Raw genomic sequence first — 17,334 nt, forward strand, 5'->3', positions numbered from 1 at the left:
AGGGTGTGCCAGGGGCACGAGTGAGTGTGCATTCACAGACGGTGAGTGGCCCGCCGCCAGCCCACCCCGCCAGCTCCCCGGAGCTCCCGTCCTGGTTGCACGGGCTTGCTGGCCCCACCTGACCCTGCCCGCCGCTGCCGACCTCCGTCCAGAGCTGCCCCATCGGGGGCGCGGTGGGGGCAGAGAGAGCTGGGGTCCCAGAGCCGGAGGCATGAGCCGAGTCTGTCTCAGGTCCCTGCTGGTCTGCTGCGAGTCCCCAGGCCTCAGTTCTCTTGCTTAAAACGGGAGGAACAGCAGGAGCGTTTCGTGGGGGTTCGAGGGACTGAAATGAAACGAACCCGGGAGAGGACCAGATACGCAGCCGTCGTGGTTAACGGAGGTCTGCCACCGAGAGCAAAGCCTGGAGTGCCAGGTGGCAGCTCCGTCTCTAGGCAGGCTCTGCCTGGAGTCCCCGGGCGGCCCTTGTAGACCACGGACAACTTCCTCTCCGGGTTTAGCTTCCCCCCCATCAAGTGAGAATCTGGGCCAGGTGGTCGCTAAGTTTCTTCCACTAAAGATTTTAAGTTTCCCTGACGGATTCCTGCAGACTTTCCCAGTCTGGAACAGCTAAAGATCATGCCTCTCCCTGCCCAGTGACCACGGAGCCTTTGACCCGATGTTTCCGATCAGGGACAGTAGGTAGCACCCAGAGGGACTCTTGAGACGGCCAGGTCCAGGTGCTTCTTGGGGTGGACTCAGGTCTCTCCTGGCATGCCAGAGCTCTCCGACAGGCGGCACTGGCCCTGAGCACAGAGAGCATTTCAGAGGCTGCCTGTGGCTTCAGCAGGAGGAGCACTGTGATGGATGAGTGATGCCTGCACTGTGATTGATGAGTGATGCCTGCACTGTGATTGATGAGTGATGCCTGCAGTGAGCCCAGCAAGGGATGGTGGCAGCATGTGGTGTGTTTCCCTTAGTTCACAGATCGGGAAACTGAGGCCTAGAGAAAAGTGGCTCAAATAGTCAGTGGCAGTCTTAGCGCTTGATCCCTCATCCCTGCCATTTTGCCCTGGTTTGCGGCTCTCTGTGGTTTACTCGTGACTGCACCTTAACCACGGTGACTCCTGCAATGTGCCCGGCACAAGGGGGCGCGTAATATGCGAGTTCGGTTCAGACCGATCACCCGTCCATCCGTCCATCTCTCCATCCGTATGTATTACGGCCTTCGGCGCCTACAGAGTACAAGGCATGAGGAAGCAGGCTGCCGGTCCCCGAGCCTCGGGAGGGCCTGCCCCGCGTGCACGTGAGGTCTTGATCTGCCCGCGTGGAGACTGAGGACGTGCAGCTAGAATTGGGGTTTGTTTCAGATCACCGGGAAGCCCGGGTTCAAGCTCAGGAAAGGAAAGGGCCAGGGCCCAAGGGTCTGCAGACTCTCCCCTGGCCCAAGGGTCTGTAGACTCTCCTTTCTAAAAAATATATGTATATTCTCTTTCCTCCAAAATCGCTTTTGAGCTCCAACCCTCCTTCCATGCATCCCCCTCCAGAGCTGCCACATGTCACTGGCTCCAGCGAGTGGCAGTTTTCTTCTGGACCTTTGGCCGTCCTGCCTGCCCCCCCAACCCCCCCAGGAGCCCCATCTGCCAGGTGCTCCCGTGCTGCCACCGCCTGGCGCAGAGCACAGCGGCCGACAAGTGGCCCTGCTTCCCACCTGCTTCTGATCCGCCGGCTCCTCCCCGGGGCAGGCCTCGAACCCGGGGCGGTGACGGCTCGCCTGGCGTGTTGGATCCCGCCTCGGCGGCCGCTCATTCTGAAGGCACCGGCGCGGAGGCTTTTCTGACGTTGCTCTCGACGTGAAAAAAGGAGAAATCAGAAGGGCCGGGCCGGGGCTGGGCCAGGGAAAGCAGTTCACGATGATTTGCTTCGAAACGTGCAGCCGTGTTCGCTGTAGATCTCCCAGGCAGACGGGGGGTTTCCCGGGCAACGTGATTAAATGAGGCTCACAATCTTGCCGTTTGGCCCCACGGAGCCGCGCGCGTGTGTGTGTGTGCGCATGTGTGTGTGTTTTCCAGACGTGTGCGAGTGGCCGATAAGGAAGGTCTGCGGCTTGAGCCCGGAGCGCGTGACTCCTGCTCCTCGACTCCTAGCGGCAGCGAGAGCCGTGGGACCCGGTGCCCTCCTGATCCGCACAGCGTCTGCGAGCTGGCGGGGTCGCAGGGGCCCCGGGCGCTGGCCTGCGATTGCAAACCTCCTCGCCGGCACAAAGCCCCTCTTAAAGGCCGGCTTGTATCCCTCTTTGTTGTTCTTCTCGATCATTCCTGCCCGTGCCTCTCCACGGAGGACCGTGGGCTTTCCCGGGGTCCGTGCCAGCTGAATGCTAGGACAGACACGGTCCCTTACTGTGGTTCCCGCGCGAGCCGTCCCTACTGCCCGTGTGTCCTTGTTTCTTCACGGAGACGTTTGTCAGCTCCTCACACCCGCCTTTTTTATGGCGCGCGTTAGCAGAGAAGCCTTCGTTCTGAGGGGTATTGATTTTTCACTTGTGAAGAAATACTGTTTCCACATAACAAGCTCATCTCCTGGAGGACGTTGGTCTTTCGTGTTCAGGATCGTAAAGGCTTTAAAGCAAAACACACACAAGAAACCGTGGTTCGTGTTGTGAGTTGCGGTGGAGAGAGGTGAGGTGCGGTGTTGGCTCCCCTGGGAGACGGCGAACCTTTAGGTGGGCAGAGGGCACGTGTGTGCGTGTGCGGATACGCGTGTGTGTGTGCGCGTGCATGCGTGTGTGTGCGTGTACGGCCTCTGCCCCTGGAAGACCTTCAGGGGCCCCGGCTGATGGTGGCTTCACCACCTCTAACATGGATGTTTCGAGGCTACCCAGGAGCGGGAGGTTTCAAGTGACCCGCTTGACGTCTGCCCATCCACGGGGTGGACCTCAGATACTGCAGGAGAGGCTGGAAGCTGTGGTCCAGCCAGGCCCGGAAGAAGGGGTGTGTGGTTTTGTGCCCGACTGCGGGCCCCTGGGGGTGGGGCGCTAGGTAGAAACGCAGGTCTGGGTCGTGCAGATCTGGGTGTAGTTCCTCAGTTGGCCACTGATTGCTGGGTGACCCGGGACAAGGTCCTCATTCTAATCCAGTCCCAGGGTCTGCATCTGATAATGGGGAGTCGGGGGTGGGGGGCGCATAGTGTACAGGAGTAGCGTCTGTTGTGTTTAACTGAGCGCCTAACGGTCCATGCCCAAATGCCGGCTCATGTCGACGGTGGAGGGTGGGGGTTGGGAGGCAGGTCTTTCTCTCTCTTTTCTAAAAATTTATTTATTTGGAGGTGGGGGAAAGAGAGGCAGAGGGAGAGGAAGGGAGAGAGAGACTGTGAAGCAGACCCCATGCTGAGTATGGAGCCCCATCCCATGGCCCTGGGATCCCGACCTGAGCCACAATCAAGGGTCGACACTTCACGGACTGAGCCGCCCAGGTGCTCCCGGAGGCAGGTTCTCTTTGGAACCTTTGCTACGGGTTCCGTGTGTCCATCTACCTTCTGTCTGCTCATCCGCCCGCCCACCCACATACTCTCACGCTGTCCGCCCCTTCGCCCCCCACACCCATCCTTTCATTCCCACGTCTGTCTGTCTACCTGTCCACCGACCTGCCCATCCACTCATCCTCCCACCCGTCCAATTACCGACACACTCACCTGCTCACCCACACACGCACCCATGTGCTCACCCGTTCATCGGCACCTCCATCCATTCACTCCCACCTCCGTCCATCTGTCCACCCGTCCATCTGTCCACTGTCCTCCCTCCCTCCCTCCCATCCATCCATCTTTCATGCATCCAGCCCCCTCCACCTGTCCATCCATCCGTTCATCCGTCCATCCGTCCACCCATCCATCCAGCTATCTGACCACATCAGCATTTGCCAGGTGACATCCGTGTGGCAGGTACTTGGAATATAAAGTTCAAAGATGCAGCTTCATGTGCTGATACGTTTCTAGGAGGTCCTGTGTCCGGTGCCCCTCAGTTTCACAAGAGTGAGGGACCTGACTGGCATCCTGCTGGCTACGGCTCGAATGGGGGGCTCGCCGCTGTGCGCTCTGGATGGGGGTGGGAGAGTGGTGTCTTCTGACCAGTTTGTGATGGCCATGGTGTGATGAGAGTAAACCTATCCTGTGTTTCCACCACGGGGCCCAGAGTCCGAGCCTTTTGGTCTGACTAGCATATTTTAGTGACAGGAGGACTGAGGGAAGGTCTGCACCTGGGGGGTGGCAGTTGGGATGGACGTCAGTAGACTTTTTTTTTCAAAAATAACATTTGTTCCTACTCTACATTGTAGGAAATTGTCATATAATAGCCAAGGAAGAACAGGAGGCAGACTGCACAAAGACAAGGGAGAGCAGGAGGCAGACTGCACAAAGACACCCAGTCACTGCCTACATTTTCTTCATTTCTGCCTGGCCCTTTTAAGCGGTTTATAATCTTAAATTTTAAAAATTTATTTGAGAGAGAGAGCGTGGAAGTGAGAGAGAACACGAGCCAGAGGATGCGTAGGGGAGCAGAGGGAGAAGCAGACTGTTCTATAGAACAGGGAGCCCAGACGCGGGGCTCGATCCCACAGCCCCGGGATCATGACCTGAACCGAAGGCAGACGCTTCACGGCCTGAACCACCCTGGTCCCCCGGCCGTATAGAATTTTAAAAACTAGACTCTATCAATTGTACGTGTTTCGTAACCTGTTTTTTTCACCTAAGGGATCACGAGTGTGTTTTATGTGAGCTGATCTCCTCCTACAACGTCAGTTTAGCTGGCGGCTCAGGTGCCCTCGTGTGGGCGCGCTTGCCTTTCTGTGCCCTGGATGCTGGTGCCGGGCGGTCAGGCTGCTGCCGGGTTGGTTGGCGTTCGTAAGTTGCTGCGGGAACAGCTCTGGAGCTGAAATGTCCCACGCATCCCAGCGCGGAAGCTGAGCGTCTCCTCCATGCCCGTAGAGCAGCAGGGGCTTTCTTCTTCTGGCGGGAAGAGCGGGAGGGTTCCCACTGCCCTTCCTGGGAGGATTTGCTGGTGGCCCCTCGGGGACACGTCCTGCGGGCTGCCCGCCCACCTCTCCATACCTGGGCAGGGCGATACGCTGAAGCTTCAGGCTCAGCATGGAGTGCTGCCCTGGTTCGGGGACCCTCGGGGTCCAGCCGGATGAGCCTCGTGAGGGGAGGCCCTGGGCCCCCCCGTGGCAGAGGTCCTGGGAGCCCCGATCTGGAACTCTCGGCTCGGCTCGGTCCGCACTGGTTACTGCTCTGCCCTGGGTTCCCCTTTAGCTTCCTGGGGTCCAGACCACTTGTCCTTTCCCCGGAAGTCCCTGCTGCCCACCCGGCTCGTCTGTCCAGTCCACCCGTGTCCCCTTTCAGTGACTGCATGCTGGCCCGAGGTGGACTTCCGGGGCACCCTCCTTGCCCTTCTAAACACCTTGACCGAGTCTGTGCTGTTGTGTTTCTGACCCAAGCCCCACATCTGGGCCCCGCGGGGCCTTAAAGAGAAGCAGATTCCGGGCCCCGCTCTCTTCCACTCCAGAGCCTTCCGGGGGGTGGACCTGGGGGGTTGTTGTTGTTCTGAAACTCCGCCAGCGAGCGCGGGAAGCTGATCGGCTGCTGGTGTTGGGGAGTCTGTGCGCCCTGATGAGACCCGGTGGAGAGCCCGGGGTCAGAGCGGGCCGCGGCTGGGTGGGGACAGAGCGAAGCTGCCCACCCAGCGTGCACACCCTGCACTCCAGCTGCTGTCCTCCTGGCTGTCACCTCTGCTCCTTACACCTTCACTGGGGGTGCTTGTGGCTCCTCCGCGTGGGACTGGCCCTCCGTGGACACGTCTTTCTGCTGTCACCCCCTGCCCTGCCCCGTGCACACGTTCCGGCGACGTGGTTGGTGGATTGCTGAACCCAAAGGCTAGAGCCGGCGGATGTGGGGAGGGGGAGACACTGCATATGTGTTCGTTCCATCCGTTAACTGGGTTACAGGCGAGAAGTGCAGATAAAAGTTGGTAAAATGTCATCATTTGACATTTATGCTTTCAGAAGAGCCAGAGGGGCTGTGGGCTGGGAGGTTTTGATCGTGGCCCGGCCCCTCCGTCCTGGGGTGGAGCCACCTGGCCAGGGTGACATGGGAGCCACACAGGGGCCTCGCTTCCCCTGAAGGCAGGTGCGCCCTATACCCTGTCTTCCCGTGTGGGACTGCTGCCACCCCACGTCTGACCCCACGACAGGGGCCCCCACACCTGCTCCCAGCTGCCCCTGCCTTCAGTCACCGCAGCAGGGTTCCGTGGGGGGGGTCCTGCCGGGGCACTCCCCTTCCTATAGACACGCCAGCCAGGGCCCTTGGCCTGGGCGCACGCAGGGACCGTCCCCTCCGACAGAGAGGGCCACGTGGAACCCCACATAAGGAGCTGCCTCTGGCTGGACGGGACCCCGGAGCTGAGTCCCTCACCCCGTGGATGACAGGTTCCAGCCCGGAGCAGAGTGTGTGCGCGCAGGGGGCCGAGGCTGCCGTGCGCATCCGTGTGCGCGGACCGCAGCGTGTGGGATGCACCGGGACCCGTGCCCTGCCGCCGGGACACTCCTCTGCGGCATCTCCCCTCAGCCTGCGGCTCGCCTGTGTGGCAAGCACCGTGTTCCAGGGCAGGAACGGGCTTCGTCCCCGCAACGGTGCCGACGGATGGCTGGGGCGGGGCGGGGGGGCGGGGCTCTACCGGCAGGAGCCTGGCCTGTGTCTAGCCGGCCGGGGACGATCGGGCAGGTGATAAAGGCCATCGGCCACGGGGGCGCGGGAGGGCAAGGTGTGTGTGCCCAAAGCCTCCAGGCCCCGACATTGCTCACTTCTGTCACACGCAGCAACGGCGCTCGAATGGCCGTTCGCCCTAAACACCGAGAGCTCACAACCGCCAAGAGAAGGAGCAAAGCCTGCTTGCTCGCTGCTTGGGACAGGCCCTGGCTTGCACATGAGCTCGGGGCCTCGGCCGGGCCGGCTGCGCCGCGAGCCCCCGGAGTCCCGTCTGGGAAGCCGCAGAGGGCCCCCGCCGTTCTGTGGATTCCTGACTGCCAGGCCCCAGGCCCCAGCGTGTGACCAGGTACCAGAGGACCCACCACAGCACTTGATGCCTTGGCCGAGGCAGGCCTGTCGCCTCCCGAGAAGGGGCCTTCGCTGTGGCTTAGGTCTTCCCTCCCCCTAAAAAAATTGCGGCTGGAGGGAGAGCGGCCTAGAAGGCAGCCTGTGGAATGTGTCTCAGCGGGGAGCTTTAGGCCAGAGACCTTGCCTCAGTTTCCCAGTCTCCCGAACGTGCTAGGCTGGCCCGGCCTTGTAGCGTGTGAGGGTTCAGAGGCCCGTGAGCTGGGGTCCCAGGGTAGCCGGCAGCCGGCAGCGGGTGTCTGTGAATTCAGCGGGTGGTCCTCCCGGGCCCTGTTCACGTTCCTTGTCCCCGGACACACACGGGCTACACGCGCAGCGTGCAGTGCACACACTGTCTTGCACACACTCTTGCACACGTACCACTGCACACGCACAGATGGGCTCACGCACCCTGACTCAGGGAGGTCTCCAGGTTGAGTCTTGCTTCTCCTTCCTCGGGGTGGGGTGTCTGGTGCAGCAGGGGCCCCGGAAATCCCGCAGCGAATCACCAGCGGCTTCGTGTGTGTTCTGCTTGATGACTTTGTGCTCTGGGGCCGCGGCCTCCCGTTCCCTGCCTCAGTTTACCCGTAATCGCCTGAGGAACCTCTTCCCTGCCTGTAAGAACCCGTGGAGTCCCAGTCTTGGGGCCCTTGAGGCTGGGAGACAGGAGGGCCCTGGGTCGCAGGACAGGACGTGGGGGTCGGGGGCAGCCGGAGAAGGAGTTGCTGCTGTGCATCGCTGAGCACGACAGAACCTTCGTCCGGGCGGGCCCGTCGGTCTGCGGAGATGCTGCTTGGGTCCCCTCATGCAGCCTGGACCTGGATCTCTTGGTTTGCCTTCGCCTGACCCTCTGAGGGAGCTGGGCACTGGTGTCTGTGCTCATACAGGGAGAGGAGGGACTCACGCGGAAGGAGCACCACGCTTGGATGTTTGTGTCGGCACTGCTGGGGAACCTGGGGCACGTCACTTGACCTCTCTGGGCCTCCGTGTGGCCCTTGGTGAACCGGGTCAGCACCTGCTGTGAGCATGTTGTGAAGCATCCGGCGGCTTCCAGAACAGGGGCGTGGGGTGAGCCCTTGGTAAGCGTGTCGCGTGCTACGGCTCTCCGTGGCCCCGACGAGGCCGACTGTAGTGTGGGTGAGGACGAGGCCCAGCGAGCGGCTCACAGCCGGTGTGGGGAGGGCGGAGGGGGGAGCCCAGCCGCCCTAAGCAAGCGGACACGGCACATTTAGCACGACACACGCCAGATAGCTGCCTAGCCCCCGCCCCCAGGTGTTACGCTGAGTGTGTGTGTTTACAAGGTGAAATTGCTTGGGGAACAGCTGTGAGCACACAAGCCTTCCTTTCCGTTTTGGGATGATTTTCTGGTTTCTTGTGGAATTACAGAAGTGTCTTTCTGGTCTCTCCAGGTCATCTCTGCCGTGTCCAGACTGTCCCTGCACCATGTGGCTCAGAACAAAGGAATCAGGTGAGCTCACCGCGCGGCCAAGTGACGTCCCCTTGTGGTCCCTGCCACCCCCGTGCCACCCGTGGGCCTGGCCCCAGTGATTAGCGTCTGCAGCCGAGTCCTCTGCCCTGTGTCTATCTCATGAGTTTTCAGTGTGGTGTCGCGTTGTCTGTTGGCCGCGGCGGGAAGGGGCGGGAGGAAGGGGAGCTCCTCCGGTTCCCACCAGGGCGATCGTGCTCGTGTGTTCGACTGACGGCTGCAGGATCTCTTTCGATTTTGGGAGTAAGATCAGCAAATTAATCGTTTCACAGATCATTGCCTACCTAAGTGTCCTCCCCACGCATCACACCCAGGGAGACTGAGTCATGATGGCCGAGCAGCGGGCCTGGCCCGTCCGGGGGCCGCCGGTCCCTCGGCAGGACTTCCTGCTCCCAGGTCCAATGCCCCTTGGTTTTCAAACTCAGCCTTGGAGGATACCGCGACCCCTGTGGTCTGGCCTCTGTTCTCCGACACCGGGCCGGGCACGTAGGCAACAGGGACAGGGGAGGGCAGCCCCAGTGAGAGCAGATGGCTGCCCATTCCGACCCACAGGTGAGGGGTCAGGGAGACATCTAAATGGGGGCCACGTTCCAGATCAGGTGGGCACCGTGGAGGACCTGCCCTTCCTCACTGTCCCCTACCAGCCGGGGAGGGATGAGGGCCTTGGGAGGACAGAAATAGCCCTGCCCTAGGGTGCAGTGGGCGGGGTGATGCCCGGGTGTGGGCCACATTGCAAGGGTGCTCTACGATGGCAGGGGGTCACGCCTGGTGTTATCCGTGGGGCTCACGGCATGCCTGGGGTTGGGGGTCCCAAGACTACAGTGCCGGGCGCAGCCAGGTCGGCCGAGCTGCCCCCTGGGCGGGCTGTTTGCCCAGGTTCAGAGAGTCACTGGGACAGACACGAGGGTGAGGGACCGGTCCCCCCAAACCCCCCACCGGGAAGTCTGTTGCCTTCTCCGAGGACTTAGAGATTCCGTTGAACCGGGGACGTCTGTTCATTGTTTCTAGCCTCAGAGACAGGAGAGGCTGTCTGAAACCGTCGTTAGACGGTGTGCTGAACACACGCGGGAGGGTGTTTCCAAGGTCAAGCTCCCGCACCCACCAGGCAGCTTACCCCGGGGACATCGCTGGCACCTCGGGGCCCCCGTCTGCCCCCTCCCCGGCCCCGCCAAACTTCTGTGAGGTCTGTAATAGGGACGGTTGAAAACGTTCATTAGGAACCAGTGCGTTACTTCTGGATACCGAGACAGTGCGTGGTTTGGGTTTCCTCCCGAAATGATCCGCGGTCCGTCTGCCTGCTGGCGGGCTGCGGTTGTACCTCCCAGCCGGCTCAGCGAAGCCTCGTCTGTCCGTGTGTCCCCGTGTCCGCGTGGGCAGGAGTGAAGTTCCTGCAACAGAAGCTAGTTGCGTTCTTTGCTCCTTCCCGGGAGGCCGGAGCGTCGTCTCTGCTCTGTATCCGTGTCCCCGAAGCGGGGCCTCGTCCCGGAGAGCTGGGGTACATGCTCGTTCTTGGGGCCGATGACCGCCGCCACCCCCCCAGCTTTGCCCTGGACGCGGCGGTCCCGCTGTGGTTCCAGACTCCGCAGTCCCAGGCTGACGTCGTCCTTCAGTGCAGGGGGGTGGGGAGGAGGAGGCAGCGAGGGGAAGGAGGGAGGGGGCAGGCAGGGCGGGGCTCCCTTGTGGAGCAGCCTCGCTGCGCCTCCCCCTGCACTTTCCCTTCCTCACCCGAGCCCTGACCCACAGCTCTCCCGGGGTCCTTTTCCTTCAAAGCCCTCCCGCCCCCCGGGGACAGGAGCTTCCGTGCCGTGAGCTCAGGGGAGGGCAGCCCAGTGGGGCGGCCTCCCGTCCCCCCGACATGCGGCGAGTTCCCCAGCCGACGGGGCGTTCTGGAAACCACCCGCCCTTGATGACACTAAGTAGGTCCTCGTGTAAGAGCTTTTCTTCGCGATCTTCCTTACCGGAGGTTTCCGTGCGGCCAAACCCTTTCCTCTCTTGAGAACCCACCAGCCAAGCCTGGGGCCCCGAAGAGAGTCTTCCTGGTTCCTTTCCTGGCTGGACGGGAGCCCGGCGGGCTCCTTCAGTAAAAGGATCATTTTTACAGCCCTCGCGCGTTGCCTGATGAGCTGGTGTTCCACAGAAGCCCTAATTCTACTTCCCAGAGGCTGACGAATGGGGACTTAATCCGAGGCCCCACCAGGGCCGGCTGCGGGGTCTGAGGGAGGTTGGGTCCGGGGCAGGGAGGTTCCCTGGATGTCCTCCAGCCACGCGGGTGGGGGTGACCGTGGGTCCTTGTCACAGCCAGAGCTGGCCCTCCAGAGGGAGGGACGTCCCGTCCGGGGGTCATCGCAGCACTGAGCGGCAGCGGCAGGGGAGAGGGCAAAGGGCGGGACTCTCCTGGGGGAACGGGAGGCCAAGGAGCCCTCAGCCCAGGAAGGTTCCTCTGCCAGGCGCCGGCTCACCCGTGGCCTTGGGCAGGAGTGCTCTTGAGGCCTCTGTCCCGTCTTCTGTGGGCCAGGAAGGTTCCCCTGCTGCGCAAGGTCGCTGTGAGCGCCTGACACTCCGCGGACGCCCACGGCGGGCCAGGGTGGTGGGCAGAGAGGGGTCCCCAAAGCTACAGCCCCCTCCTGGCTCCTGGACCTGGAGGGACAGGGAAGGGGATCCCGCAGGTCTACCTAAGTCGTTGCAGATGTCGTGAGTAGAAGCAGGAGTGGGGAGGGTCAGAGCAGAGCGGGGCGGCCTGGTGGTGGAGCAGAGGTCGGGGCGATGGGACCGCAGCCGAGGAACGCCGCGTCTCAGAAGCTGGCGGAGGTGGGGAGCGGATTCTCCCCCGGAGCTTCCAGAAGGGACCCCGCCTGCTGATGCCGCGACTTGAGCCCGTGAGACCCCCTTCCAGACTGCCGACCTCCAAAGCCGCCGGACAGCCGTGTGGAGCGGGGCTGCGGTGACGGTGGACACGGGCGGCTTCACGAGGGTCCTGGCATGGCGGGAGGCACCGGGTCCTCGCCCGGTCGCGCCTCCCCCATCCTGGGCCACTGTCCTTTTACCACGTGAAGAAAAATTCACGTGACGTAACTGTAATCCTCTTAGTGCGTACGGTTCAGCGACATTTAGCACGTTCTCCGCGCTGCGTGCCGCGATCTGTCTGGTTCCGAACATTCTCACACCCGGAGGGAAACTGCGTCCCTAGTAAGCACCGACCCGCCTCCCCCATGCCTCCCCCGGGGTTGGGCACTCAGCTTTGTGGATGGGCCCGATGGCGTCATTTCGTGTAAACGTCATCGCGTGCCACGCAGCCTCTCGCGACCTGCTCCCTTCCCGCGGTGACACGTTTCCGGGTTCTTCCGGGCTGTGGTGCGGGATAGAGACCCCCATGTGGGGTTCCCACCCATCGGGTGGACGCTGGGCTGCTTGCACCCTCCGGCGATGGGGAATCGTGCTGTGGTGAACCTTCGTGTTTGTTTGCAAACCCGAGCCTCCGTTCTTTGGGCTGCCTTCTGACATTTTGATAATTTTCTACCCACACAAGCCCACGGATCCCTGGTGTTCTGGACGCACCCGGGGGCCGGAGGCTGGGTCCCATCCTGGTGTCCATGGCACGGATGACAGTTGCACGGAGGTGGGGAGGCTCGCCTCGCCTGGGTGGTTGTCTCCTGGAGGGCGGCTCAGAGCGGGGCAGTGGCTGCTGTGACTGGCCGTGGGGGCGCCCCCAGCCTGCTGCCTCCTGCTTGCTGTTGTCGCCCCAAAACTCTGTTGTTGGGGTGCCTGGGGGTCCTCAGGCTTGGTCTTTTCCTCCAGTCTGAGAGACCCCAGCCCCATTTGGGGTGGGTGGGGCTGCGGGCAGGCTGCGGGGTGGGGGGTGGGGTGGGGGCAGGGGTGGGATCGACGGGACCCCTCCCCCCCCGCAGCCCCCGGCAGAGGGAACATCCTTATTCAGTTTGAAGTGAACGCTCAGAACGTCAGACGCACCCGATCCAAATCTGAGCGCAGAAAAGCGTCTGGAACCGAAGAGAAACATCCGCCGTCTTGTCCCGGGTTGTGGAGGATCCGCTTTTGGGTCTTCCTGGACGCCGGGGGACAGGGGGTGAACCTTCGGCCCAGATGCTCTCGTGGGTGAAGACAGAGGCAAAGCCTCCTTGGCAGGAGGTCAGCCGTGCTGCCTGATGGGGTCTCGTGGGAGCGGGGGATCCGCTGCTCTCTGCGTTTCTGGGGAGGGGAAGCGCGATTTCCCTCGATCCTCACAGGGCCGTCCCCAAGTAAGGGTCCCGTCCCGCCCTGAAGGCTCGGCCGCCCCTCGAGGCGTCCTGTGTTTGCGGACACCAGCCACGCCAGCCACGGCTCTCCGAGCTCCCGGCTCCCCCCGTGGGCCCCCTCCTGCCGACCTCCCTTTCCCGTCCGGCGCCCCCAGGTTAATACAGGGAACCGGACTGTGCGTGAGAGGCTTGGGTGGAAAGTGCCTGTTTTCATGTGCTTATTAGCTCATTCTGCCAGCGAGATGGTTTTAATCGTCCCACCTGGTGACTGGCCACTTGTCGGCGGTGGAGAGCCCGTGTCCGTCTTCCTTCCCTGATGACCGTGGGGCCGGCCTCGTGGGCTGCAGGGGTGTAACTGGGAGACTTGAGATTCCTTCTGGGAGGGGCTCGGACGAGGCCACCCGCGGGCCGCTGGGTGTCGTGGTTGTGTCTGGCCGTCCCCAGCGTATCCCGGCCGCACTGGGCGGCTCCGTCCAGCGGGCGGCTGCCTCACTTGCCCGGTCAGGTGTCGGCTCAGGGGTGACGGCGGCCGTGTCAAGCGCAGAGCCCCGGCCTGGCGTGGCTGTCCCCGTGCTCCCACCGCCTCGGCTGTTCGCTCTCCCCACGTCTGCCGCGGCCTCTGCTTGGGCCTCCAGGCGTCGGCAGAGCCAGCTGTGTCCGCTGGTGTGCACACGCCTGTGCCTGGCGTGGTCGCTGCATCACGTTCCTCGCACGCCTGCTTCCGCACCCTGACGGCTTGTACGTCCGTGTGCCAGTGGCTGAATCTGAACGCTGACCTCATGCCCGCTGGTGCAGCGGGCGCCCACAGTGTCCCAGACCCTCCCCCGGGGGCTCCTGTGAAGCTTCCAGAAGGGATGGCCCTCCTTGTGCTGAAGGCAGGGGTGGAGGGAGGGGGTGTGGCCATCCTGCCTGGGAAGTGTTGGGGGAGAGGGCGAGCGCAGGGGGGAGGGAGGGACCTTCTGGTTTAAAGATCTGAGAGCCAGGCTGCTGGGCTGGTGACAGGGCTGTTGCTGGGGGGCAGTGGGGCGTGCTAGGCGGAGCGAAGGGGGCCTGTGTTGTGTGGGCCAGGCCCGTAGTGCCCTGGGGCGGAGGGGAGAACCAGACACTGACCTAGGGGGCACCGTGGCCGTGTCCTGTCCACGCTGGCCACCAAGACAGAGCTCCCAAGTGACGGCCCGAGGCTCTGAACCTTTCCTGCTGTCCAGGGCCTACACTGTCCTTCCCCGGGACACCCGAGTGTCCCCTGCAGGTGAGCCGCCGCCGCCGTTGTCCGTGAATAGGGCCTGGCAGGGGAGCGCCTGGCGCATGGCGTCCAGCTGACTTCCAGTGAGTCCGTCTGTCTGCGCTGACGTCGGTGGGGGGGCTCCTCTCGTCCTTCCCTTGCCGCTGACCCCAACTCCTGAGGAACGCTTGCCTGTGCTTGTCTCCGCCACCTCCACGGTGGGCCCCGGAGCTGGAGAGACCCGTACTGGTTGAAAATGCGTTAACTGGGCCGTTTTGTGCCGGGGCGGCGGGGAGCTGAGTTGTGCTGGAGTTGATCAGGAGGAGCCGGAGGGCTGCCCGGCGGGAGGGCCGCGAACGGCCGGCTGGAGCCTCCACGGCTGGGCAGGGCCTTTAAAAAGACCGAGTGTGGCTGCCTGTCCCTGCTCCGCTCCTGCACCTGCCCACAGGGGACGCTCACCTGGCTGCTCTCACCGCCTTCGTGCTCCCTCCCCCCACTCCCGCGGGCTCCCCTCCCCCACCCTCCGGCTGGTCCGTGCAGCCGGTCATCTCTCCACCCACCCATCTGTCCCTCTGCACCCCATCCATCCACCCATCTGTCCATCTGTCTGTCCATCGGTCTGTCATCTCTACGCTTACCCATCCTTTTGCTCACCCACCCGCCCACCTGTCTGTGCTTCCCTTCTCCCGTCCATCCTCCCGTCCCTGCGTCCGTCATCTTTCTGCTTATATTTCCATCTGTCCTGCCTGTCTACATGTCTGTCCATCTGTCCATCTGTCCGCTTCTCCGTCCTTCCATCCGTCCCTCTGCCTGTTCCACACGAGTGTGGGGTGGTTGGTCTCCGTGGGGTGCGGGGAAGCTCGCGGCCTCTGGCTCGGTCAAGGTCTGGCAGTGAGAACGGGAGGCCCCGTCTGCTCCCCGGCACAGCCCCGGCACTCAGCTGGGTTTCACGCTGGGGAGGGGGCGGATGGAGGCCTGACCCCGCCGACCTGGGTGGTGGGGGGACGCCGGGTCAGTTTCCCTTCCGAAGAGCCTCTGTGGCCTCTTTGGAAAAGCGGGCTCACGGCTGGAACTCCCTCCCCGGCTGCTGTGAAGGCGCAGAGAAGCTCTGTGACGTTCTCAGCAGAGGCCCCGACACACGGTAGGGGAGGGGGCGTCTCTCTGTGCCTCGGTTTCCTCTCCTGCAAGCGGGGGTCTGCAGGCACCCACCTGGAGGGCTGAGTGGGCTGAAGGTGGTGCGTGCGTTTCCCGCTTCCCGATTGATGAGGACGTGTGGGCTCTGCCTGTGGGCGAGCTCCGTGGCGCCCACGCCTCAGGGAGCCCAGGGTCACCGCTCTGTTTGAGGTGCTCGGAGAAGATGTCAGGGGACAGCGGGCATCCAGGCGCGAGCATCTGCTCCAATTTGTGGCTCATGAGCATCACCCCAGCACCCCCGGGCCTTGCTGGGGCCGCTCGGGTGCCCAAGTTCAGAATCATGACAGGGGAGCTGTCACCGGTGCCCACATTGGCCTGTCCTCGCTGACAGATGTCCGTGGTGTCCAGACGGGAGAATCGCTGCCTGATGAAAGCCCCGGGAGCACGAGCGGCCCCCTGGGCGGAGGACCTGCCTGTGCCAGGCGGTGGGACGGAAGACAAGGGGGCGCTGGGACCCAGCACGTTCGCCGTGACCCTTGCAGACTCACAAGCCCCTGGGCTGAATTTCAGACCTTCCTCTTGGCCCTTCGTCCCTCCTCCTACACGTGGGGAAACTGAGTCCCAGAGGGCTTGTCCCTGTAGGTGGGGAGATGGACACAGGACCCCGGTCACAGATGGCTGAGCGTGTCGTAGCAGGACACGGGGCAGGTCAGGGTGAGTGGGGAACACGACCCGAGCCCCAGCGGCACAGGGTGAGGGGCCGGCCGACGACGCTCGAGTCCGGGCTGCTGGTACGACCTTCAGCAGGTGCCTTAGCCCTGGGCCTGCCTCCCGGCCTCTGAAAGGGAGGCCCCCGGTTACTGACGGTCAGAACCCTTGGTGAGGGCCCAGGGCCGGAGCAGCCCTGCGAGGTGGTTCTCTGGTGGGGTCTGAGGATGCCTTTGAAGGCGAGCCCGGGGCGAGCGGGTGTGAGCTGAACGTGGCTTTAATAGCATACACCCCGAGGGGCGCCTGGGTGGCTCAGTGGGTTAAGCCTCTGCCTTCAGCTCAGGTCATGGTCTCAGGGTCCTGGGATCGAGCCCCACATCGGGCTCTCTGCTCAGCGGGGAGCCTGCTTCCTTCTCTCTCTGCCTGCCTCTCTGTCTACTTGTGATCTCTGTCTGTCAAATAAATAAATAAAATCTTTTAAAAAATTAAAAAAAGAAAAGAACATATGCTCTGGACCTGTGAATGGGGCTCACTGGAGAACCCCCAGGGCCTTCATGTAAGGACGACATAGGGAGGAGAGACCCGGGCAGAGGAGGGGCAGTGGGACCCCGGAAGCAGAGGCTGGGGGCACGCAGCCATAGCCCAGGGACCCTGCTGGGGTCCCCAGGAGCCGGGACGGTCAGGAGGCCCACCTCCCTAGAGCCTTGCGTGGCCCTGCCCGTACTTCAGTTAGGACTTCCGGCCTCTTGCACTGAGAGCGTGAATTTCTGCCGGTTTAAGCCACCTGGTTGGTGGTACTTGGTCATCGGCGGCCCCAGGACCTTAGTGTGGGCTGTGTGGCTGGGCAGCGGGCTCCGGGACAGGGGCCAGATGGGGGGCCCCCCCTCCAGCATGCCTGGTGTGTGGGGCTGTTATGCCACCCTTCCCAGAAGCCGGTCAACGTCCCCACTAGCCCGAGCCCTGTCCTCCTGCAGCCGCTGCCACAGAGACCTGCCGGCAGTGGGAGGCTTGGGGTTCAGAGACCCCCGCCGGTCAGCAGGGATGGGAGGGTGGGCCTCCAGGGACCGTGGCTCCTCCTCCACGGGTGCCCAGTCCCCAAAGCATCCGTTGTTGGGGGCAGTGAACACGTCCATGCAACCTAGGTCCAGAGACCTGTCAACTCCTGTCCTACCCTCGGGAGTGATGATGGCTCCACTCGGTGACGAGCGAGCCGGTAACAGCCTGCCTCTTCAGCAAACATCACCATGAAAAATTGATCAGAGCAGCTGTGCGACAGTATCGGCTTGTTTCCAGAGACGGAAGCGTCCTGCGGCGGGACATACACGTGTGCAGAAGGGCGGTGAGGTCATTCCGCTTGCCCACAGAGCTGCGTGGTGTCCTGGTGCGGTGGCGACGCTGGGGGTGCGGCCTGGGGCGGG

At 63.0% G+C, this 17,334-nt stretch overlaps 1 protein-coding gene across 1 annotated transcript in view; it reads left to right on the forward strand.

Annotated features, from left to right (window-relative positions):
• Nucleotides 1–17,334, forward strand: part of VAV2 (vav guanine nucleotide exchange factor 2) — a 160,317-nt gene that overhangs the window by 76,113 nt on the left and 66,870 nt on the right. Inside the window, exon 3 of the mRNA XM_080820146.1 lies at nt 8,526–8,584. Coding sequence (XP_080676272.1) covers nt 8,526–8,584 — 59 coding nt within the window. The remainder of the gene's footprint in view (nt 1–8,525; nt 8,585–17,334) is intronic.

Source organism: Martes martes (genome assembly GCF_963455335.1).
Source record: "Martes martes genome assembly, chromosome: 12".
Lineage (NCBI taxonomy): Eukaryota > Metazoa > Chordata > Mammalia > Carnivora > Mustelidae > Martes > Martes martes.